Genomic DNA, 24,522 nt, shown 5'->3' on the forward strand with positions numbered 1-24,522 from the left:
CCTGACAATAATACTTAAATCAAAAATTGAAATAAGTGACCAAAATTTCAAGACGATTTGACTTTTTGATTCGCATTGAGTGTTAATTGATTTATAATTTTTTCTTTACAACTGGAAATATTAATTCAATACCAAAATATTAATAGATTATTTTGAATCTCTTCAATTGAACAAATTAATTAACATGATAAAATTTTTATTTTCAATGTCAACAGTTAATTGTCTTTAATTTCCTTTTAATTGGTACATTTTCCACGTATGGAATGTCTCAAATCTTATAAATAAATAAATAAAATTGACAAATAACTTATTCTCAGAGGTTCTTTTAAGATTTCACTTGATCAGGCTTTAGTGAAATAAGAACGAGAAGTAAGTTGACTAGAGGAAAGCGCTGTGGTATCCAATTCCAACGTGTGGCCGTTGATGGAATGTAACTTTAGGCTTAGAGAAAAGTGCACAAATATTTTCTTGATAAATCGCCAAAATAACAGCGATAATAACGGCAAAAACCATTAAAACCACAGCGAAAAGCGATTCATTGCAATGGATTGCATTGAATGCGACGGAAATAAAGCTGGAAAGCAGATCTTTTTTCTTAGCAGGAATCAAATTCTCAACTTCAATAGGCTTTGGAATAATTTCTATCTTACTCCATGGCTTTATCTCACCAACCACTTCTTTGATTTTTTCTTTCTCCAGGCCAAACTTTTCAGCAAATTGACTTAAATCATCTCTCTCGGTGTCGTAGATAAACGGCTCTTCTTGTCCATCCCAAGTGAGATAAACAATGTACTTTCGCAATGTCCGTTCCATGTTTGATGCACATTCTCGAAGCTCCTTATGATATTCCAAAATTAAATGATTTATTTCGGGATATTTGCCGATGTTCACAGAGTTTAAGGTAAATCTATAAATATCATTCCTAATGAAAAAGAAATAAAAAATAAATAAATAAGTAAGTGAGGTTCAATCAATAAATTACGAAGATAATTACTACGCACTCTAATGGGTTTTCATTGGCGAATTTGAAGAAATCGTTTATATTATAATCCATGTTGTCTAACACAATCACAAAATCTTAACAAAATAATAATAATAAGTCACAAAACAAAACGACAAAATTTGATACGGTGACTTGCACGATTCAATCAAAACTGATGAGAAAAATTCCAATGACTAATATTATAGAAAGAGAAAAACGACTGTGGCGACACTCGTGAGAATTATCCGCAACCAGATCTTTTTGCTGTTCGATCTCTTCCTGACTTCGTCTTTGGTATTTTCTGATGCTTTGAATAAAAACGCCGAACTCAGTCAATTGAGCCTTACCCAATATTCCTACTCGATTTCATCATACTTACTCAAGGTCATGTACTTTGTTACAGTTAACAATTAGATGTTCTCATCCGGAGAAAATCATTTTCTAGGAAAAAAAAAGAAAAAAAATCAGGATCAATTACCTGAGCTCCAAATCTTTATTAAGGTAATAATCAGCTGATGGCGATTCCCCCAAACTAATTTAAATTACACTTTGATAAACAAGATTGTTGGGTTCACATAGAAAATAATTACAATTGTTGATAAATATTCTCATGCTCATTTAATTGAATTGTTGTCATAAATCCAGTTGAATTAACCTTTTCTACTCAATGTTTTAGTCGGTTTCATATCGATGGACAGGTCAGTGGGGTTGATGCTCAATCTTGACAATAATAATATTAGTTTTCTAACCGATAATTTCTGTTAATCTGATTACATGTTTAGCTCTGATTAATGATCAGATTGTTGTAAAAAAGAAAGCTATTAAGCTATTAAGCTAATAGTTTTGAATGGTTGATATAAAAATCAGATAATGAAAATTCAATTTGGTAAAATTGTTTTTCCACAATTAATCATATTCATTAGTGTTTAGATTCACCAATCTAACTAATTGTGAACCTTTTTGAACACATTCACCCGCTTTCAACATGATCTTTTCCACTTTCGATTTAGCCTTTGCTTTAATTATATATTCCATTTTCATGGCCACCATAACAACCAACGAGGTTCCAGGTTCAACTGTATCGCCTTCGGAGACCAAAATTTTCTCGATAACACCAGGCATTGGAGCGACAATACCATCAGCTCCATTGGAGGATTCCATTGATCCGGTTGACCGATAATAAGGTTTAGTTCCAAACTCGAAATTGTAACCATCTTTATCCGAAGTGAACAAAGTAGCTTTAGTTAATCCATCTTGATTGACTCCTAATGAGTTGGTCAATGAACTGTAATCAGCCTCAAGTGTAGCAAAAGGTGACCCATTAAGTGAATCTGAGTATTCATCTGGTTCATGTTGCTTGACCCCAGTAGAGTATTTTTCATAACTGTATGGAAGAGTTAATGTTTTTTGTGAGGTCATCGTTTGGTGTAACCTTTGAGAATCGGGCACTAGTGGACTGATAATTGGACAAAGATGAAATCGACAATGATTCAGCTGATGAGGCAAATACACCGATGGCAGAGGTAAGAGACAAAAGGACGAAAAGAAGCAGAAAAAAGTCAAAAAGAGCCAAAGTTAACCGCCCGTTTCAAAGTCACAAAAAGTTTTATTCTCAATTTTTGGCGAAATATTCACAATAATAACACTTAAATCAAAACAATTCATAATAATCACCAAGATAATTTAATTTTTTCATTTTTGATGCGCGAATTTTGAATGGCAATTTTCAGATAATTTTTTTGTCAATTTCAACTGAAACTCCATTTTTTCATCGATATACTGACCTGAACATTTAGAATCGTAAACATTGGATGTAAGTGAAAAGAATGAAATTTTGAACGTGATTTTTGCCCTCCAGTTTACCTTTTTCCCATCAATCACAGTCTCCGATAGAGATGATCTTAATCAACTTTAAAAATAATTCAGTTTTAGTAAATAAAGTTGACTTCTGTTCATTGATCATGACATCGGTGTCAACTTGACCAGAAGCAAGCAAATTCTAGGTGCTAAACAATCAAGGAAATTTTCATTTGCTTTCGAACCGATAAATTGAATTCGCTTAACGATGCCCAACGAAGTTCAATTAAAGCTCAACTTCGACCTGAAACTCAAACAACCACAAGTTTTGCGATCATTGGATCATAATGAACGGGAATTTCATCACCACTTCGAACTTCCATTTCGAACCCTACATTCTAACAATGTTCAGGTAACTTAATTTGTCCACGTTTACCATAAATTTCCAATGATTTCATCAATTAATTAATTAAATTACCAGATTCTTGATTCCAAAAGAAATAGCGCCAAGCTCAAATCACCACTAATTCTTCAAATTTTTACTTTTTTCTGTTGTTATCCTAAAAAGAATTCACTTCATCAATAGACTAAAATTTTCTTATTCATATTCATTGAAAGAAATTATCGTAAATGTGCTAATCGAAACACTTATAGTTCCCTTTCGGCTTTAGGTCTGAGGACAAAAACGCCAAAAGGAAAAAGTTGTTTTTCCAAAACGTTGATTCCTTAGCAACACCTTTGGATCTTCAGTTGTTATGAATTCTGTTTACATCAACTTGTTGCTTTGGTTTTCTTTTTATTTCTTATCAAATCTTAGATTTAGATTATGATTTAGATACGAAAGTTAATCTGATGATCAGATCTGAATTCACCTTGTTCCAAAATGTATTTAAATCATTTGTTCCTCTTCAACAATTTACGGAATAATTTACTAACCCAAGGGAAAAGTGTAATCAGAATAATCAACAAATCTAAACCTTTGGTAATTTCCAAACAATCAAATGTTTCTTGTGCCTTTTCCTCATTTAATCATCATCGGGTTTCACCATTGGCGATAAAATTTCCAATTCAATCAAGATTAATTCACACTAATTCAGGTAAGTCATTTAAACAATTTAATTGGTTCTATTGTGTTTCATTGTTTTCTTTTTTTCACTCAATAGGTTTATGGTCTGGGAAATTGGTTTCTTTCAATTTATCTGATATCGGTGAGGGTATTTCCGAGGTTGTGGTCAAGGAATGGTTTATAAAAACTGGTGATGAAGTTAATCAGTTTGATTCAATTTGTGAAGTTCAATCAGATAAAGCAAGTGTTACAATTACAAGTCGCTATGATGGAGTAATTGAAAAAATATATTACGAGATTGATGAGATCGCAAAGGTTGGAAAGCCGCTTGTTGATATTAGGCTTAAAGAAGATGGTAAAGAAGGATTAGTTCAATCAAATCAAGTTGATCAAGTTGCTGATTTAGAGGCTAATCAAATATGTGACTCTCAGCCTACCAGTGTATTGGATTGGAAAGGTGACAAAGTGTTGACCACACCAGCGGTCAGAAGAATCGCCTCTGAGAACAATATTAAATTGAGTGATGTTAAAGGCTCGGGAAGAGATGGTCGGATACTCAAAGAGGATCTTCTCAAATTCATTGAGACATCGAAAAATGTAACATCTATTAAGGTGGAAAGTGAAACATTCGTAAAGCCTCAGCCTCAGTCTCAGTCTTTTGAAAAAGTCCCGACAAAATTTGTAACAACGGAGACAATTAAGTCTCCGTTAGTGGACAAAAGTGTTCCCTTCACTGCCATTCAACGAGCTATGTTTAAATCGATGACACAATCATTGGCGATTCCACATTTTGGTCTAAGTGATGAGGTTAATTTAACTAATCTGTTGAACATTTTACCTAAACTTCGGGAACAAGCATTAGCAAAAGAAATCAAATTAACTTTCATGCCCATTTTCATCAAAGCTTTATCGATAGCTCTCAGTGATTTTCCACTAATCAATTCATCAATTGATGAGAAAAATGAGAAAATAATTTTAAAATCTTCTCACAATATTGGATTTGCTATGGACACTAAGGATGGTTTAATTGTTCCGAATATAAAACATGTCGAAAATTTATCAATCATTGAAATCGCTCAAGAAATGAAGAGACTTCAAATCGATGGTGCCAACAATAAATTACGAAGAGAGGATTTAACTGATGGAACGATAACTTTATCAAACATTGGATCAGTAAGTTGTTAATCATCAGCTGATTGTAGATGAAAATTAACTAAAGATAATTAATTTATTTTCTTAATTCTTTTTTCTTTTCCCTCAAAACCAATAGATCGGTGGTCTTTTTGGTATCCCAGTAATTCCTCCTTCACAAGTCGTTATTGGTGCCATTGGACAGATGAAAAGTGTTCCTATTTTCAACGAAAAAGATGAAATTATCAAAGGAAATTTTGTTAATATTCTATGGTCAGCTGATCATCGAACCATCGACGGGGCCACTTTATGTAGATTCTCATCAGTTTGGAAATCGCTTCTTCAAGATCCAATTAAGATGCTCACCCAACTAAAATAATGTGACAATGGAGACAAAAACAAACGATTACTGTTACAGAGACATTGCCAAATTTATTGACTATTTTGACATTATTTGTTTACTATGAAACTTGATTAACTTTCCACTGAATGTTGAATAATTAAAATTAATTCTAATTGTTAATTTTATCAATCAAAATTCTCAAAGTACAATAGTGAAAACAGAGATGGCGATAGAAGAACGAATCATGTGACTAATCATGTGTTTTTCTTTGATGAATTGAAACGTTTTGTTTTCGTTTTAATTTTGTTAATTTTCTAAAATTTTCTACTAATTGTGTTTGTCTAATTAATCGATCAACTGTCTAACAATGGGTATTTTAGAAAGAATTTCTGAAATCGAAAAGGAAATCGCTCGAACACAAAAGAATAAAGGTTCGTATTTTGATTGACAATCAATTGGACAATTTGATTACTCTTTGTAACCTTAATGTTAATCTATTCTTTTATTTTAATTTAGCTACTGAATATCATTTGGGTCTTCTCAAAGCTAAATTAGCCAAGTATCGATCTCAACTATTGGAGCCAACAGGTAAAGGTGCAGCTAAAGGTGATGGATTTGATGTTATGAAATCAGGAGATGCTCGTGTAGCATTAATTGGGTTCCCGTCAGTTGGAAAGGTAATGAACATTTTTCATTCGTTTTTTTTTCTAACATAAGTGAACTTGTCTACAAGCAATTGGATTAATTTACTGTTTTAATCTCTTATTTAGTCAACATTGTTAAACACTGTAACTGAAACTAAAAGTGAATGTGCTGCTTATGAGTTTACAACTCTAACATGTATTCCCGGTGTAATTCAATACAATGGTGCTAATATTCAACTTCTAGATTTACCTGGAATCATTGAAGGAGCTGCTCAAGGTTTGTATTACTCTTTCTCCCTCTCACTCTCTCTCTCTCTCTTTAATCTCTAAATAATGACAATAATTTTAAATAAATTGTTACAATTACAGGAAAGGGAAGAGGTAGACAAGTTATCGCTGTCGCTAGAACTGCTGATTTGGTTATCATTATGTTGGATGCTACAAAGAGTGAAATCCAACGACAATTACTTGAGAAAGAATTGGAATCAGTTGGAATTAGGCTTAACAGGAGACGACCAAATATTTACTTTAAGGTAATTTGATAAATTGTTGATTAAAATGTCTCTTCAAATATTCAAACAATTGATTTGATTTCTTTTTAAATAGGAAAAAAAATCTGGTGGAATTTCATTCAACGCAACATGTAATCTGACGAAACTTGACGAAAAATTGGTTTACGGAATTTTACATGAATACAGTAAGTTGCTAATTCAATTGAAGAATTAAACTTTGTATTCCTGAACGAAATCTATTCTCATTCATATTCTCATTATTTAGAAATGTTCCATGCTGAAGTTCTGCTTCGTGAAGACTCCTCAACGGACGATCTAATCGATGTTATCAGTAAAAATAGAGTTTATCTTCCATGTTTATATGTGTACAACAAAATCGATCAAATTTCCATTGAAGAAGTGGACAAATTGGCCCATCGACCCTTCAGTGTAGTTGTTAGTTGCAATATGAAACTTAATTTAGATTATTTCCTCGAAAGGCTTTGGCTTCATCTCGCCCTGATTCGAGTTTACACCAAAAAACCTGGAAGTAAGACAATTTGCAATTACAAAGCACAATCAATTTTAATTTCTATTCTAATCATGTTCTCCCCTTGTAATCTTTCAGATGCACCCGATTTTAATGATGCACTAATCTTAAGAAGAGGAGCTTCAATTGAGCACGTTTGTCATGCTATTCATCGTTCGATAGCCGAAAGTTTCAGATATGCTCTTGTATGGGTAAGTAAATAACCAAGAATTTCATAGTTCGACATAACTAATTTTCTTTTCGATTTTTCATCTTATATTTTGCTTTAGGGAACAAGCACAAAATACAGTCCGCAAAGAGTTGGTCTCTCCCATATTGTTCACCATGAAGATGTTGTTCAAGTTATTAAGAAAGTTTGAAAGTTTTCCCATTAAATTGACATCTAAAAACTTTTGGAATACTGTCAAATAATTTATTAAATCATTTTGAATATTATTTAAATGCCATCTAATTACTGATTTATCTGTCATGAAAAACCGATGGACAAAAATGGATCATATTGAATTTCCATCAATATAAAACAAATAAGCAGAGAATTGTAAATGATTAATTTTCTTTATTCAGTTCAGTACTTTGATTAGATTCATCATCTTGAGAATCATCATCTTCATCATCATCATGTAAACTTAAGCCTAATTCCTTCAGCAAATTTGGATTTATGGCCATACTGTATCGTTGTTTAAGGACTTCGATCTGTTCTCGCTTTTTCCTTTTGAAAAATCCAACCTAAATATAAGAATATGGTTTGTTAATTGTTGATCATTAAACATCGTTCTAATGGTGTCTTTGATTACCTTGATTAAAGCTATAATGATCAATAGTAGAAACAGTAAACCTGTAAATGAACATGAAATGATAATCCAAAGAGCAACAGCTTCTTTGTAGGGTAATTGTTTCAGTTGAATATCTGAATTAGTTAATTTTGACCATTGATTATTTCCTTTGACCATTTGATCAAAAAATGCGGTTTTTGCTTCAACTGAATAATTGAAAACTTTAACATTCGATCCAAATGATTTCTCCAATTTCTCCAAATTAACTGCAACAATCATCTTAATTGTTAGTCCCTTCTCTCCGGTTCCAATGTTGCCAAGTTTACACTCGATTTCCTTACACTTTGTCGTTGAACAATCCTACGATTAACGATCGAAATTAGATAATTTGATCAAATTATTCAAGTATTTAGAACTCACCAAATTGATCTGTGAATCTAGAATTTTATTTTCATTTCTTAAATTGTCTCGTTTTTGTCTTGCTAACGAAATTTGATCACTTGACTTGAGAGCTTCGGATGTTGCACTACTTTCGGATGGTGGATACTCATTCTCATCATTTGGACTGTGTTCTAATCCCAGAGGTTTACAAGATATCGGCGTTAAATCATGAACCTGGTGTAAACAATACGATTAACATGTGAAGCAAATATTAGCGATTATACTGATTATTACCTCAAATTTAGGCTCGTAGATGAAATCGGAACCGGATGAAGAAACCGGTAGACTGAAAGTAACTCTTGGACTGCGGATGGAACTGTAATTACTTTTTCGAATTAAGAACAATAGAGCGAATTTCTTGTGCTTTACTGATCGAGTTTCTGGATGTTCGAAGAATATTGGATCACTTATTATTCTAGAAAAGAGAACAAAAAGAGAAATGAATAAAATTAAGATAATTTAAATTCGTAACTGTGACTTACCCATCAATAGTTAACGAAGCGACTCTTTCAATTGGAATAGATAACGATTGTTTAATTGATCCATTGACAGTTGATCTTAAATCACTTCGAGTTGTAAAGATACAAGTGAAGTTAATTCGTTGTTGATCATAAATTATTGAAGATTTCAAGTTAAATGGGATTAAAAACTCATTCGAGCCTGGACCAAGCGGATTACCAACATCTCGATTGATTATTAAAGTTGTATCGTTGAAAATATCATAAGAATTGATCTGAGTTTTCAAAGGAGGTTCAACAATTAACTCTAATTTTGACGAATGAGCGTTTTCCCCATAATTGTAAAGAGAAACAATCAATTTAACTGAATCATGAAAACCTTCAATTACTGATTGTAATGAGCCTAATTCATCAACTAATTTAATAGACAATGAAACATCAGAAGTACATATACCATCAGGACCACAACCAGTTTCGAAAGTAATTTGATCTTTTATTTGTGACCCAATCAAATGTGGACAAGTTGAACAAAAGTCAATCGATTCGTCGTACAGTGAATAGTTCAAAGTGACCTCCATTGGCGTTAATTTATCACGAACATCTTTCTGCAATAAGAATAAGAAAATAATTAATGATGAATAATAACAATTCCAATAATTCATATCAAATCTCACATTGATCATTAATTGAATAGGATTTTCACAAAACTCTCTATGAGAGCTAATTGTTATCCGTTTAGAAAATGATCTAAATTTTGAATTGTTCTGAATGAAATATGCCCTCGGTGTTTCATCGGGTCGTAATAACGTGTCAATATCCAATATCAAGTTAATTGTGTGATAACCATTGAGATAATTTCCTCTCAAAATCATACAATAAGTCAAATTGAAACAAGGAACCAAATCCTTTGAGTTGATATTTTTACAATTTTTTCTGTTCACATCAATTGAAATGACATCAAATTTGAGATCTACTTTCAGAGATCCAATTGGTTTTGATCTGAATTTCATGAAAAAATAAGAAAATCTAATGAAAATCTAATTGTTATTGGAAAATCCTTCTAATTGTCAAACCTCAGGACAACGGCCGAATCAGATAATGGAGATCCAATCAGTAAATCGGGATAATTGTTTCCATCCATGTCGAAAGCTTTTGAAAGACTGAAGCCAAATCCTTTTAATGGTTTAGATGATTTAAGTTTATTATTAGGATCACAAGCTGAGATTTTCTGCAATTTAAATAGTTAGAAAATTGAATTATTGACAATTTATTAATTCTTAGATTACCTGAGAATATTTCTCTGTTAATCCAGATCTACTTCCATGATAGATATAAATGGCTCCACACTCATCTTCAAATGGAGCTCCGATAACAACATCTAATCATTAAGGTAATCGAAATTAAATCTTTTACTAAGCAATTAGATTGTGTTCACCTTTATATCCATCGAAATTAATGTCACCAAGTTGTGCCATCGATGAACCAAATCGGGATTTGGGATTACTATCTCCATATTTGAAAACTGGATTAGCAAAAGTCTGTTTATCATAATTTAACAATTAAGATTGACGATGAGTTTGAGTAATAAAATTGAAAGATTATTATTATTATCATGATAAAGTTACCTCGCCATTGCTCAGGTAAATGTAACATCTTCCAATGTCACCTCGACGATGATTGTTGGGAGAGTAAAGAGGAGCTCCAACAATTAGATCATCAAATGAATCACCATTAATATCGACAATTAATACTGAATATCCAAAATATTCCCCGGTATCTATTCCTCTTAATCGTTGAACTCCAGGAATCGATGATGATGATTTACTTGATCCAAATTGTAGATTGTCAAACTTGAAATAGCAAACCTAATTGTATCCAAATGAAATACAGAGGATAGTTTAATTTACTTAATTATCAGAAAACCGATGATAATTTACCAATCCAGTGTGTCCATCTCTTGGTGCTCCACTCGCAACGTACAACTTTTTATCCCTGAAAAAGTGACCAGTGGCCAAAGAATAACCAAAATATGAATCTGATGGTGAATCGATATGATTTATCCGAATTGATGATGAATCTTCAAGCTTATTGTATACTACAATGGCTCCTCGCCACCCTGAAAATCCAGGAGCTCCAATAATCCATCGATTATAATCCTAACAAGAATTGAATATTATCGATCAAGCAAATTGATTCTCATTTGAATAATTTACCTCAATGAAAAGAGTTGAGAATCCAAACATCCCATGAGAAAAGTAATAAAAGTTTCCAGAAATTTGAGCCACTGAGCCAAATAGTAACAATTAATTTCCTCACAACTAATTACATTCAACTTTATATACTTACGATTCTCAAATGGTATCATGATTTTATCATATTTTGCTTCTGATTGTTCAGCTAATTTGATTGTATAACAAGCACCATTTGGATAATCAGAATTAGTTTGAACGCTTTTAGTTTTAAGGTGAGAACAAGCAATTGCTGATGATGATTTAGATTTACTTGCGAGTGAAGACCCAAGATGCATATTGGCAATTGAATCTAACAGTTAAATGAACGAGTAACAATTAGCTGATTATCAATCATTGATTTAGTTTAAGTTCTTACCTGTTGGCTCATCGATTTGGGTACATTGAGCTTTCGAGTTGTTAACAATTAACTGACAATCAAAAACAGCTCCGATTCGTTTTGATGGTGATCTAATTGAATTTGCTTTTGGTGCTCCGATTAAAATTCTGAAGAAAACAATTAGTTAATTTACTTGCATTTGATTGGTTTAATCAACTTACCTTGAATACTTATTTTGATGAATTACAACTGAAGCACCAAAATCAATGTTAATTGTTTCACTTTTTAATTGTGGTTGCAAAATGATTGGATAGTCTGTATCAATATTAAATGATTCACTTAAATCCAGCACAATTAAGACTACAAGAGAACTAATTAATTTTCCAAATAATTGTAGCATTTTTTTATTGTTCATTTAGATTTAATTATAATGATTCTCATCATAGTTTCTAAATAATTAAAAATCTTATATTTCGAGTTGATATTTTCATCTATCCAGAGGAAGTTAACAGGAAACAGGAAACTCGCAATCAGAATATTAACCTGAATAGTTTTATCTATCACTAAATTAAACTGCAAAGTTAACCAATCAATCGCTAATCAACTTATCTATTGATCAATTTTTCACATTCGAGTGATATTTTAATTATATCTTTCCAATTAACTCCAATATAAGTTAGTCAACAGAAAGAAGAAGATGAAAAAAAAGAGAATCCGATCAGTTCGAAACAAGTGAATTAAATCAAATTCCATAAATTAATTATCATCTTAATCAATCGAAATCAAGAAGAAAAAAAAAGAAAAGAAATTAAATCAACAATTAAAAAGAATCGATTTTTTTCTGGTTTTCTGGTTGGAAATCGATCCATCGATGGTCATATGATTTTCTGTTGATTGATAAACATTTTCAACTCAACTTGTTTTGAATTTAAATCTTTTTGTTTTCCATCAATTCTTTTGAAATTAATTAACAATTTACTGATCAGTGGAATCTCCTGACGTTAATTAACTACAAATGGTAAGTTTGAGACAAGTTTCTTTTCGTAAAATGGTTTTTAATTGTTCTAATTTATTTATTCTTAGGCTGTTCCATGTTTATCAATGTTTTATAGACAAAGCTTGATGCCAGGTCTCAATGCGTTAATGTCTTTACAATCTCGTAACATTTACTATGATAGGAATACATGTCGACCTCATTCACATCCTGAGGTGCTTAAGAGATACTTTCGACTTCGATGGGGTGGATGGATTCGTGCTAGACCGGGTTTTAAGCGGCACTTGTGGAAGAAACCGTTTTGGCTTCGATCATGGGCCATTCAACATGTTTTCGTTAAGGACAAGGAAAGGGAAATGCTGGAGAAAATGATCTCTGCAGATTATAAGAGAAGTCGATATTTTATCGATGATATTTATGAACCTTACCATCGACGAACCGATATCGATATTTGTCCACCCGGTCAAAGAAAAGTTTGTAAAAGTTACATAAGATCAATTGAATCTCTCAATTGAATTGGATATTAGAAATGTATATATTATATATACTTAGTGTTTAATGGAGTTAAAAATTACAAACAAAATTTACTTTGCATTTGTATAATTGTTAATTGGTTGGTAAAATCTTCAAAAATAGAATAATAATTAATGTTATTTAGGTTATCCCACGAAATTGTGTTATCAACGAATCGGCGATTAACTTTCCATCTCTGTCCTTTATTCTTAAACGTCCAGTTGGAAATCGAGTCTCTTCTGTCCCATCCGAATGAATTGTCTTTACGGTTCCATCTAGATATTCTCTTCTTTTAAATTCTTTTGTTCGAATTTCTCTTTCACCGTTTGAAAGTTCAATTATTTCAGTTCCATCAACTGAAATTCTGATAATTGTTCCATCGGGTGTTATCGTCTCCTCTGATCCATCAGCTCTAATCACTCGTTGAGTACCATTGGGATAGAATATTGTTTTAGTGCCATTAGTGGAGACTCGTTCAATTTGACCACTAAAAAGAAAAGAAAAACATAGCAAAGATTAAATCAAATTGATTAGACCAAATTGTAACAATAATCAAAGGGAATTGGCGAATAAAATTATTACCTGGGAAATTCAACAACTCGTGTTCCATCAGAATGAGTGATCTGTCTGACTCCAGAGGCGTAATTGTAAATCTATTTGGAAGAATTTGAAAATTTTCGATTAGTAATCATCTTGATTGTAATTTCGACAGTTTCGATTACTCTTACAATTGTATCATCACTTGTCTTCATAATTTGATCGCCATTATCAAGTGTCAGGTGAGTTCCCGTTTGAAGTTGTTGAATCTGAGAGTATAATGAGGTTTCTGGTGATGTGATCACTTTTGCACTTGATGAAGGTAAATTTAATTTGATTCCTTGGTTTGAATTTTCTTTAGTCAATAATTTGGTTTCAATTGTTTCTAATTTGTTGGTCAATGAAAAGAGATGTTTCTTAATCTCACTCATTTCTGAGAATATCTTTTCCGGTGAAAACTTTTCAACGCTCGGTGATTCTCGAGATTTATAATCAGCGATATTCTGTTGACATTTGACAGTTAACTCTTTGAGACGATCTTCGAGTGTTTCAATCTTCTGTTTAAGAGATAATGTATAACTGCTAATTCGAGGAGTAGATAGAAGATCAATCTCAGCTTCTTCTTTATTGGAACTCGATTTACCCAATGTAAAGGTTCCGGTTCTTGTTATCTTTTTATTCAGCAAAGGTTTCGATAGAATTTTATTTCTAATTGGCTGTTTTCTCAGTAATTCTGTTTCCTCGTAATCATCTTCCCAACTTTCTTCGTCTGATTGCTCCTCAGAAACACGTTGTTGAAGTTCTTGTTGTTTCACTTGAATGTTTTTCAATAATCGCTCCAGGGCTTCGACTCGAGGCTCGTCGTTTTCAAAGTTCACTCGTTTCTCCTTAAGGTTCATACTACTCAATTTCTTACAATTCTTATCCTGTTGACAAGAAGAAAATTTATATAAAAGTTAACAATTAATAGTTGAAAGAGAAGATAAAAGTTCGATACATACTTTTGAAAGGAATTCATGAGATATAATATGATTTGATTGTTCCCGTTGAATTGGTTCGATCTCATTGGAATATCGAGAGATGATTGGATTTGATTGTCTTTTCCTGAAGTTGGTCTGCTATTTATGATTCCATTTGTCTGAATTTTCTTTGGTTGAATTGAAACTCCATTCAATTCTGAAACATATCGTTTACTATTATTATTAACCTGAGGTGCTGGTTTAATAGTCACTTTTTTCCGATTATTGTCATTGCGAATATTATTATTGCTCTTGGTTTGATCACTTTTCTTTGAACAATGTCTCTCATTGAGACAGTTCACTTTTTCTGCTTCGTCCATAAATTGTTGTTCCAATTTTTTTCGGCAACAATGTCGACGCTCTCGTTTCGGTGTATCTGGTTTAGGAGCAAATCTAACCAGTCCAGAACCTTTTCTAAGAAAAGGTTTCTTTGGTTTCTCTGTATCTTCCATACCTAAATTAGCTGGACTATCATCTCGCTGAAGAGCATATTCCACAAGCTCGTCAAATGTTTTCACTTTTTTACCATCAATAGCTGGTAGAATTGGAGTGTCATCCAAAGAAATACTCCAAAAATGAGTTCCATCCAATGAACTGATCGAATCTTGGCTTTGACTTCACACAGATAGAAAGAGAAAGAGAGAAACAATTAATCAAATCATCGAAAATTGTATTCAACTAAAACATTAACAGAAAAAAAAGAGAATCAAAAAACTCATACTTACTCATATGCAACAGAAGCAGAATTATTATAAGAAGATTCCTCTGGAATTGATTGTAATAGATGATTCGCAATTCGATCAGTCATCACAACAAGGGAACAATCAACTAATTGTCAATGACAGTGAGATAACATATGAGATACAATAGAAGTGGAAATGTTTAATTAAACTGAGCAACCAAAGAGTAACCAAAACAAAAGTAGTTAATGTTTGGCTCCAAAATTGAAAACAAAACCGACCAATCAGAGAAGAGAAAATTATGGCGGCAAAAATTAAAAGAATAAAATTCGACCGTTTAATTTTTGTTTTCTCAATACATTTAATTTAATTGATTTCTTTTTCTTTTTTATACAAAATTTATGAATTTCAGATTGTTTACATTCTATCTTGGTTTATATAAACAGGGTTTCAATGTGATATCAGGTAAATTGGAGATTTCTTGTTTGAGTAAATTTTTCTTTTTCACTGCATTGATGAAAACGAAAAAATTATTTGGTGGTAAATATTCACGTTCAATTATCTGGAATCCAAAAGATTTCAGTTTCCCTTCAAATTTTTCAATCTTCAAATCTTCAAATCTCGATGAAACCTCAGCAATCATCAGCATTCCATGTTTTTTTAACAATCTATTCGCTTCTACCATCAAATCTTTTATATTGGTTGCCATTAATGATAAACTGTAAACAGCAATGTCAACGGATGAATTATCTAAAGGTACGTTGACCATATTAGCAGCGATAATATCTTTATGGTGAGAAATTATATCAAAGGAATGAACTTTAGCCTTTTTGTTAAGTTTCACCTTAATTGTTGGATATTGTCCACAGCCAAGATCAGCAATGATCCATTTTTTATCCCAATCTGGACCAGCAAATGATTCAATCTTTTGGATTATATGATCAACCGGTTTAACAGGCCACTTACAGGCAATCTCATCGTAGGCCTCATGGTATTGCTTGAATTTTGTAACATCATTCATGAAATCAAAACCTTTGTCACTCGGTTTTGAGTAAATGAATTCATTCATTTTTCGGAATCTTGAATATTCCATTTGTTTTTTACATCTTTCAGCTAACAATTTACTACGTGTAACTTTCTCCTTCTTTTTAAACATAATAATTATATAACCGAAAACTAATCACAATTTAATTAATAACAAAACCAACAAACAGATAACACAAATGTAAACAAAACTGTTGTTCAAAATTATTTACATGTGAAAATTTTTTGTCAACAATTTGGGAAAACAAGAGTTGAAGCGCCAAATACAAAAAAGATTTTCCAGATTGAACTTCAATCATTGAAGGATAAAGATGAAGATGATGAAAATATTTAGATTTAACAAAAATTGTTTTTAGTTTTGCAGGGGGATCTAAACAAAGAGTAATAGCTTATCACTAATTTGTTAAGTTGTCAGATCATTTGCGACATGTGGAACTTGCGGTCAATTTATTTAAATGCAACGCAATTATGGAACAATGAATTGTCTTTACGGTTCCGTCTATTGTCTTCTTTTAAATTTTTTGTTCGAATTTCTCTTTCACCGTTTGAAAGTTCAACTATTTCAGTTCCATCCACTGAAATTCTGATAATTGTTCCATCGGGTGTTATCGTCTCCTCTGATCCATCAGCTCTAATTAAAGAGAAAAGAGATGTTTCTTAATCTCACTCATTTCTGAGAATATCTTTTCCGTTGAAAACTTGAGATGTCGGTGCTGAAATGAAAATTTAACGATTTGAAAGACTTATCTTTGCTGGGAAAAAGTGACCTGAAGTTTCAACTTCGAACTCGATTTTCTTAAAGACTACTTATTAGATCAGAAAATAATATATTTGGACTTGATATTTGTGGCCTTACAAATACTCAAAGTCTCAACTCTCAACTAAAAACACTAATTGTTTGCAAATTGTCCTTTGTCAGAAATATTCTAATCATTACTCTTCTCTTATTAAATGAGTTCTCTAACTTATTTTTATTCTTTTTTTGACCAAAAAGTTTTCGAAAAGTATATCGAATACTTGAAAATAAATGTCCCCAAACTTGACGAATCATCAGTTGTTCAAAAAAGTTTCAATCATTTTAATTTTAATCAAATTGGAAAGATAATTACAATTACTTTATCATTGGGTAACTTATAATACAATTAATGGATTGAAATATTTTTCAGAATAAATTACTAATTCTAATTTAGTGATCAACACTCGTTCTATCATCAGAATATTTTGTCATCTTTTGATTAGCGAAAATCGCTCTTGATCCATGTCTATTGATTGATGAACTATGAGCTTCGGCGTTAATCGATGAATCTTCAAGATGCTTACGATTATTATTTTGATTACTATTATTCTGATTAGTTGAACATGAGCAGCATAATTTTTCTAGAGTAGTTAATAAATTACGATTAAAGAACAGGTAAATCCAAGGATTAACGCAACTATTAAGGTTCGGAAGTAGCATCGCAATTGTAATTAATGGACCTGAAAAGAAAAACAAAAAATTAGTTCAATATATCAAAACAATTGTTACAAATTCAACAGTTAATCGAATACAATTAAAGAATCGTCCAATTTCACCTTCTAATAATATGAAAATCTATGTTAATGAGATCATTAATTATTCACAGTTAGTTAATTGTTGTTGTGTATCGTTAATGGAATCACTTGAAATTCATCATTAGACATGCGTTTGTTACTCTTAAATTGTTTACAATTTAGCTCCACTAATATACAGTAAATCAATTGAGAAATAAGAAAAATAATAAGTACAAGAAAACAACAACAATCAGTTGATTGTTAAGAAATGAAATAAAAATAAATAGTCAAGTTAACAATAAAATCAAAACAATGATAAGTTGATTGTTAAGATTTTTCAACTAAACTGAACATAAGAAGCTTGAAAATTTATCGGAATACCCTCTGAATACACCCAGAATTAAGTTCAACAATCATTTTATTTGACCAGGATTAAAATCATGTAACTAAATTGTTGAAAAATTTTAACAATCAATCAACAGAAAACAAAACTTTCCATCATTATAATTGCAAAGAAAACCATTAAATTGCTGTGAATGAATCACTGATACTAACAAATCGTTATCCTGATTAATATGTATACAGAATCAAATTAATTTTAAATTGCGAAATGATTAAATTCAGTAACAATAATAAGCTACAAATCACAATTTGAAATCACATCATTAGAACAGATTATTATGTATATATATTAATTGCTTCACATGTTTATCACCATCAGTAACAATTAAATTGAATTTCATACATCCATCTAATTGTTATAACAATGTTTTCCTCTTAATTGTCATGATATAAACATTATCTAGTTATTAATTGTGTTGCTAAGTTAAATGAGTCGTAAGAGTTGATCACTTGATGACATTAAATTAACTAGTGTCTATCATGATTAAGTTGAAATCAATAATAACAATTGTGCCCATTAATAAAACTAGATTATCTCATCTAGACAATCAAGTGTAACCAGTTAATTCACAATTTGATTAACCATTATCATCATCAGTATAACAATTATTATCATTTGATTTATTCCATGCATACAAATACAAGTTGACCTAATAAACTAATCTCAGATTGATTGTCAAACTAATACTTAATTATAATAACAATCAATGAGTTAACTGAATCAATTGAAAAACTACACAACTCAGCAATTATTTTTTCGTGATTTTCTCAACATTAATAGTACGAGTTTGAACAATACTCGATCGTCGTATTGAAAGATCAAGGTCACTTAGGTCGTCGAAAGGACAAAGAACGCATTTCAAGGTCATTATATTACTTTACATATTTTCCCATCGTTCAACCTCATATCTTTCATATCTTTCAAGTCTTGAATTCATAGGACTTATAGTTACCATGAAAATGCCATGAAAGAAATAGCTGAATGTTATTCACAAGATATTAACTTTCATCTTATCAAATGAATGAAGCTTTTTTTGTTGTTGATTAATTGTAAAATTAAATAGCTTGTTAAAAGTGCTATTTAATCATCAATTCAACTGTATTTGATGAAACAAACAACTAACAATTAAAACTAATTGCTCATTTAACATCCAACAGTAGACAATAATAATAAGATAATAATACCTGGAGCTTTTTTTGACAAGGGAGAAATTGATTAACTTTAAAAGTAGAAAGTTAATCAAATTTAAATTAAATCTCCAACTTATCCAAGGGATAATGATTATGTTTAAAGTTCATTAGAAAGTTTCGAGAACTCGAAAAAGTAATAAAGAAAAAAAAGTTCTATTCTGAATAAAAAAAAAATCGATTCGGTGATTTGTAAATATTTATCATGATATTACAAAGAAGGGCCATTTACATACACCCACAGAATTAGCCGATGGATTTCATGGATCGAATTGAACTATTCAAGATTTACCATGAATAATAATATTCGTACTTACTAAGTATCAATAACCTTTCTTTTCGTGCTCAATGAAACTTCAATTTACAATATAAAGTTAACGATAATCATAAGAATATCAAATTAGCTCAATTGTTTATCGTTTTCTACTGGGATATCATAAGTTCATATTCATTTTTCCCAAGTTGAAAACTTTTTACTTTTACATTTTATAGAAATTATCGATTATTCAAGATTCGATTCAAATTAATATCTTTTGATTAACATGTCATATAACCTTGAAAAAGGAAATGACAGAGAACTTAATTTGTATATATCATAGATTAATCAAAATTCCAAATGTAATTCTGATGTTTCTCTCTCTCTCTCTCTCTCTCTCTCTCTCTCTCTCTCTCTCTCTCTCTCTCTATTTATCAGACAGTTTCAGTTACATTCGATATGAACAGTTCTAGATAACAACAATGTGATCATATAAGATGAAAGTATGAAAGGTATCGCATTGTTCATGGACAAAGAGACAGGGAGAGAGAAAGAGAAAGAGAAAGAAAGAGAGAAATAAAAACGATTTGAAACGGTAAAAATTTCGAAGAAAAAAAAACTTATTATTATAATAATAAGCATTCAAAACCAATTTGAAACTGATTTAACTGATATAACGAATGAAAGAATGGTGAAGAAAAGATTTTCCCTGCATCACCAAGGAAGACATTCAGGATTATTCAGCATATATAGAGAATTGAGAGATAGACCGAAGATTCTGGGAAAAAGAACAGAATTTGAAAAAGAAATAGAAGAAGGAAAAAAAAAGAAATACCAACCCACGAGGTAGGGATGAGAAAACTAAAGCAAGAAAAGAGATATTCAAAAATGAATAGTTGCTTGTTTTATGTATATACTTTTTTGTTACTTCTTCGCAAGGATCAATCTGTTGTATGGAATCTGAATCGAAATAGAAAATAAAAATGATATAGAGAATCATGATAATCTTAATAGTGATGGTTACGAAGTTAAAAGACGACGATGGTAGAGATGAAGATGATCATTCAGCTCGAAAGAAACAATGAATTTAAGTTTTTCCACTCTGAGAGCAATCATGTTTTCGTTATTCTCTTTTTCTCCATCTTCTTCTTTTCTTTATTATCATTATCATGATTCCCAGAATCGAACATAATAATAATAGAATAATTCTTTGAATCAATTTGTTAAAGTAGAAAGTTGATTGTCCAAACTTTCCTTGTTTCCGAAAACTTTTCAACCCAATAACCTTTAATGATATTTGACCCTTCAATTGATACTTTGTTAGTTATTTGGTAGTAATTGTATTCCAATTCAATTGTTGTTAAAATCAACAGATTCAATGACAATTCATTATTGTTGATCGATTCAAATTCAACTATTAAATGAATTACTATTAAACAATTACTCTATCATGTAAATGATCACTTTAATTTCAGTTAATTTGATGATTTTTTTTTTCATCTCATTGAAACTTGAATATTTTTCCTCTGATTTCATTGAAATTGGAATATAATGAAAACCTTGATATTTACCCTGCGGCAACTATTACAAGACTGGGATTTAGAATGTAATTGATAAATTGAGAAATATGAATTGTTGGGAGATGGAAAAAAAAATCTATCGATTTGAATATCAAGTTAATTGAGAAGCCATTAGATTAATGATAAACTTGTCAATTCGTCAAATAATGTAACATGATGATGACAAGTTTTTACCAGTTTATTAGCACATTAATAAGCTGATAGGAGAAAATGTTTGTCATTGACTTTTCATTCATGATCAAAGAATCAAATTAATGAACTCTCATCAGGAATCTCATCAATTCAATTGATTCATTTGCTCCCGATGATTTTCAACCATCAGTTAATTAACATGATTCATATTATCCCTTTATCTTTATCCATCAATCTAGAAACTTTTTCTTTCTTCATTGTTGATATTATTTTCCTATTCAATCAATAATAAAGAGAAAATATCAAAGTTTTATCAATTCCATCAACTAACAATCAGATATTTTCAAATTGCATGAGATATTTTTTTCTCAGGTGATAATTCATATTGATTATCATGGTAAAAGCTAAGTGGTTATAACTGTAAATGTAATAAGTCACGAAGATGAATGAGATAAATGGAGTAAGATAAATGATTCTGATTCCAAGGTATTAATGAAGGGGAAAATATTTAATTCTCTTGTTCAATTAGTTAATTGTTTACTTTGGTATAAATGAGTAAATTATAATGAAGGTAATGTTTGTGTCTCGCCCTCTTGTTGATTACTTTTAATGGGATATTAAAATGTTAACCATTTTATCAATTATTAATGTTAATTTTTTGCTATTCAGTTGAATTGATTTCCATAATTTTAATTTGATTGAAATTGATTGTATTTCAATATTATATATAAACTATTTCATTCATTTATTTTGTTTACACTCTCTGAACAAAATACTCACAAATCCATCACATACACATGAATATAAGACAATCTACTTTGGAAAATGTCACTTAAACTATTCATTTAGAATAACAATTCAAAGAAAATATCATGATTTTCTCATGGTGAATATAAAAAAAAATCTGAATAAATTATTAGGGAAAAAGTTGCCTTGCATAATTTTCATGAGAATGGAAAAAATTTTCTGATAATATTGAACAATTTTCTATCTCAATGATTCATGAATAACAGGGGGAGAAATGGGAATGATAAACTTAATTAAAATGTTGATAACTTTTCTGTTATACTGATTATAAGTTAATCCTGATCTCTAATTGTTCATAATCCAGATAATATCATTCATGTTGTTTTCCTTTTTTTTTCATGATTCAGTTGACAAAAGAACAGGGGAGAAAATATTGTTCGGTGAAACTATTTCCATTAACCATGTCACTAGATGATTGTTCAATTAAACTCATATATAAACTAATCAATCTAAACTCTTGATTGTTAAACAAATCAAAGTTGATTCAAAGACAACGAGAAAAATATAAATATATATAAATAAATCGATCATGATAATAATATGAGTTTGGAGAAATGAATTGAAATTATGTTTGGTTTTCGGGACATAATTCATAAGAATGAAAATTTTCATAATTCTTTGAATTCAGCCATGAGACTATGGAGATAATCATGATTAGTATATAATATAAACATGGTTAAGTTCAGATTACAATGGAGATTGGAAACTGATTATTAAGTTGAATACAAATCAAAACTGAGGCGAGATAATATTTTTTTCATGGAAATACAAAATAATGAATATAAATGGTGGAAATTTATTGTTATTGAATTGATATCATCTGAATTATAAGCGATATTATTATTCTGAATGATTCAAACGATGACAGATTCAAGATGATCAAGATTTAAAGTTCCGTCATGTATTATTCAAATATCTTGAAATCTGTGATCATTTTCATCTGAATAACAATTCAATTCCCATCGTAATAATGATAATAAATTTAATCATTTTCACCAAATGTAACAATCAACAAATGCAGATAATTTAATAATAATTATCAGATAAAATTATCGTAAATGATAATAATCACTCTGGACAAATACAGTTAACAACATTGTCTATTGCTGTTAACATTGAGCCTCACTGATTTCATGTAAATTTATTGAACGTGATTCTTCAAATCATAATCAATTTAGCAACAATCAAATGTGATTAATAAATTAGCTATTAATCGGATTACGATTTCAAACCAATTCCTCAATCCAAGTTACTTTTTTTTTGCTCTTTACTTTTTCCTGATTTTCACAAAATCAATTTACATGATAGGAAATCTAAGGTGTAGAGATTTAGGAAACTGAGATTAATTTTTTCCTTGCTCGTTCTAACGATTAACTGATTAAGAAAATGATCGTTATCTCTCAACTGAATCAAATTAAATCGTAATGCAATTTCTTAATCTAAATTGATTAAATTTATATTTACCATTGATAGAGAATGATACTGATTTTTATTAACTTTCTATGATATTAATCAATATTATTCTAACTAATATCATGAGTCAACTTGAAACTTTTTCGAGTGTCTTTATATCAAGATAATCTTTCATCGTTATCATCATTTCCGTAGTCATTTTTATCAGAAAATGAACTATTTTTATATATTATATTCTGGTTAATATCAAATTTACCTGTCATATTATTAAATATCGACAATATCATAATATCACCTAATCAATTATTAATATAACCAAATTAGATCTCAGGGATAAACTTTATTTGAAGATAATATTTTTCTGAGTAAATTGAAAACAAATGTTATTCATAATATTATGTACACATTTATATATGAATTGTGAACCATGAGATTAGCTGATTTTCAGGTTAAAGTTCAAAATTCTTGTTTTATTTTCAGTTGTTCAATGGATAGGAACATGTTTCCTTTCAGATCGAATGGAGATAATTCTGGTTGACATAGAATTGGAATCATTATCATCATGGTTAAATTTTCTCTTACACCAGCATTCATTCAATAGAATTATGCAAATTTATCTTTCTCTTTTTTCCCCTTAAGAGACAAAAATGTAAAGTTTTTCCTCTCTCTTCACTTCTATCAAACTGAATTTCATCATCATTATTATTTACATGATATCGAATAATTTTCTTCAGAACTTTATTTATTGTTATTGAATTGACACCGGAAAAGAAATTGTAAAATAAAAGACTCGAAAAGAATGAGAAATTCTGATAAAAACAACGATTCTAGATGAACTTTAGTCTTTGATCCTTCATTTTTCATCCCATCAACCTCAGCATCTTCATCAGATCAACCTAAAGATCTGAATTGACAGTGAAACAGAAACTTCCTCATGATCTTTTCATCTCTCTCTCTTCTCATATTATTGTTATTCTCGGTCTTTGTACAATTATTCTAAGATGTTCTATCATGGGAATGATAATAAAAAGTAGAGAAAGAGAGAGAAAAAACTTCAAGTATAAACACTAGAAGACGAACTTACCCTGAAAACCTACATTTATTATCTAACCAAGAGAAACCAGAATAATATTAGAAATCAAGGTTTTCATTGTTAAAGGTGAATTGACAGGAGACACACCTT

The 24,522-nt window shown here is 30.5% G+C and overlaps 7 protein-coding genes across 8 annotated transcripts; 3 read left to right on the forward strand and 4 right to left on the reverse strand.

The window, feature by feature from the left end:
- Window positions 1-179: 179 nt before the first annotated feature.
- Window positions 180-2,659, reverse strand: LOC128394067 (methylmalonyl-CoA carboxyltransferase 1.3S subunit-like). Of its 2 annotated transcripts, none has more exons than XM_053354324.1 (2): window positions 1,002-2,659; window positions 180-922 (listed from the first exon to the last, which is right to left on the reverse strand). In XM_053354324.1, exon 1 carries the CDS (start codon window positions 2,399-2,401, stop codon window positions 1,889-1,891), a length of 513 nt encoding a protein of 170 aa, XP_053210299.1. In that variant the 5' UTR covers window positions 2,402-2,659; the 3' UTR covers window positions 180-922; window positions 1,002-1,888. The 2 variants fall into 2 exon arrangements, with proteins under 2 accessions (XP_053210299.1, XP_053210291.1); XM_053354316.1 differs by having other exon boundaries at window positions 1,002-1,160.
- An 850-nt stretch (window positions 2,660-3,509) lies between these two features.
- LOC128394049 (lipoamide acyltransferase component of branched-chain alpha-keto acid dehydrogenase complex, mitochondrial-like) lies at window positions 3,510-5,499 on the forward strand. Its single transcript, XM_053354292.1, has 3 exons — window positions 3,510-3,876; window positions 3,943-5,018; window positions 5,116-5,499. The coding sequence occupies exons 1-3, from the start codon at window positions 3,663-3,665 to the stop codon at window positions 5,353-5,355; spliced, it is 1,530 nt and encodes a 509-aa protein (XP_053210267.1). The 5' UTR covers window positions 3,510-3,662; the 3' UTR covers window positions 5,356-5,499.
- Window positions 5,500-5,571: 72 nt separating this feature from the next.
- Window positions 5,572-7,439, forward strand: LOC128394058 (developmentally-regulated GTP-binding protein 2-like). The gene is made up of 8 exons (XM_053354304.1): window positions 5,572-5,750; window positions 5,836-5,996; window positions 6,090-6,240; window positions 6,333-6,496; window positions 6,570-6,660; window positions 6,741-7,004; window positions 7,083-7,195; window positions 7,274-7,439. Exons 1-8 carry the CDS (start codon window positions 5,687-5,689, stop codon window positions 7,361-7,363), a joined length of 1,098 nt encoding a protein of 365 aa, XP_053210279.1. The 5' UTR covers window positions 5,572-5,686; the 3' UTR covers window positions 7,364-7,439.
- Window positions 7,440-7,540: 101 nt separating this feature from the next.
- On the reverse strand, window positions 7,541-11,674 carry LOC128394042 (integrin alpha-PS2-like). The gene is made up of 15 exons (XM_053354281.1): window positions 11,466-11,674; window positions 11,284-11,411; window positions 11,023-11,217; window positions 10,890-10,960; window positions 10,614-10,832; window positions 10,302-10,541; window positions 10,112-10,214; window positions 9,963-10,054; window positions 9,750-9,904; window positions 9,351-9,675; window positions 8,701-9,281; window positions 8,453-8,633; window positions 8,198-8,392; window positions 7,799-8,137; window positions 7,541-7,730 (listed from the first exon to the last, which is right to left on the reverse strand). Exons 1-15 carry the CDS (start codon window positions 11,657-11,659, stop codon window positions 7,551-7,553), a joined length of 3,198 nt encoding a protein of 1,065 aa, XP_053210256.1. The 5' UTR covers window positions 11,660-11,674; the 3' UTR covers window positions 7,541-7,550.
- Window positions 11,675-12,104: 430 nt separating this feature from the next.
- On the forward strand, window positions 12,105-12,900 carry LOC128394108 (39S ribosomal protein L35, mitochondrial-like). The gene is made up of 2 exons (XM_053354366.1): window positions 12,105-12,262; window positions 12,328-12,900. The coding sequence occupies exons 1-2, from the start codon at window positions 12,260-12,262 to the stop codon at window positions 12,751-12,753; spliced, it is 429 nt and encodes a 142-aa protein (XP_053210341.1). The 5' UTR covers window positions 12,105-12,259; the 3' UTR covers window positions 12,754-12,900.
- On the reverse strand, window positions 12,755-15,208 carry LOC128394092 (uncharacterized). The gene is given in 6 exon segments (XM_053354349.1): window positions 12,755-13,238; window positions 13,334-13,404; window positions 13,480-14,214; window positions 14,290-14,384; window positions 14,387-14,922; window positions 15,033-15,208. Coding segments are annotated over 6 exon segments (1,866 nt in total). The 5' UTR covers window positions 15,116-15,208; the 3' UTR covers window positions 12,755-12,892.
- Window positions 15,209-15,301: 93 nt separating this feature from the next.
- LOC128394099 (ribosomal RNA-processing protein 8-like) lies at window positions 15,302-16,252 on the reverse strand. Its single transcript, XM_053354356.1, has one exon. The coding sequence runs from the start codon at window positions 16,141-16,143 to the stop codon at window positions 15,412-15,414; it is 732 nt and encodes a 243-aa protein (XP_053210331.1). The 5' UTR covers window positions 16,144-16,252; the 3' UTR covers window positions 15,302-15,411.
- Window positions 16,253-24,522: the final 8,270 nt, after the last annotated feature.

The sequence above is a fragment of the Panonychus citri genome, unplaced genomic scaffold, assembly GCF_014898815.1.
Source record: "Panonychus citri isolate SS breed McGregor unplaced genomic scaffold, ASM1489881v1 Contig00017, whole genome shotgun sequence".
In the NCBI taxonomy this organism is placed as follows: domain Eukaryota; kingdom Metazoa; phylum Arthropoda; class Arachnida; order Trombidiformes; family Tetranychidae; genus Panonychus; species Panonychus citri.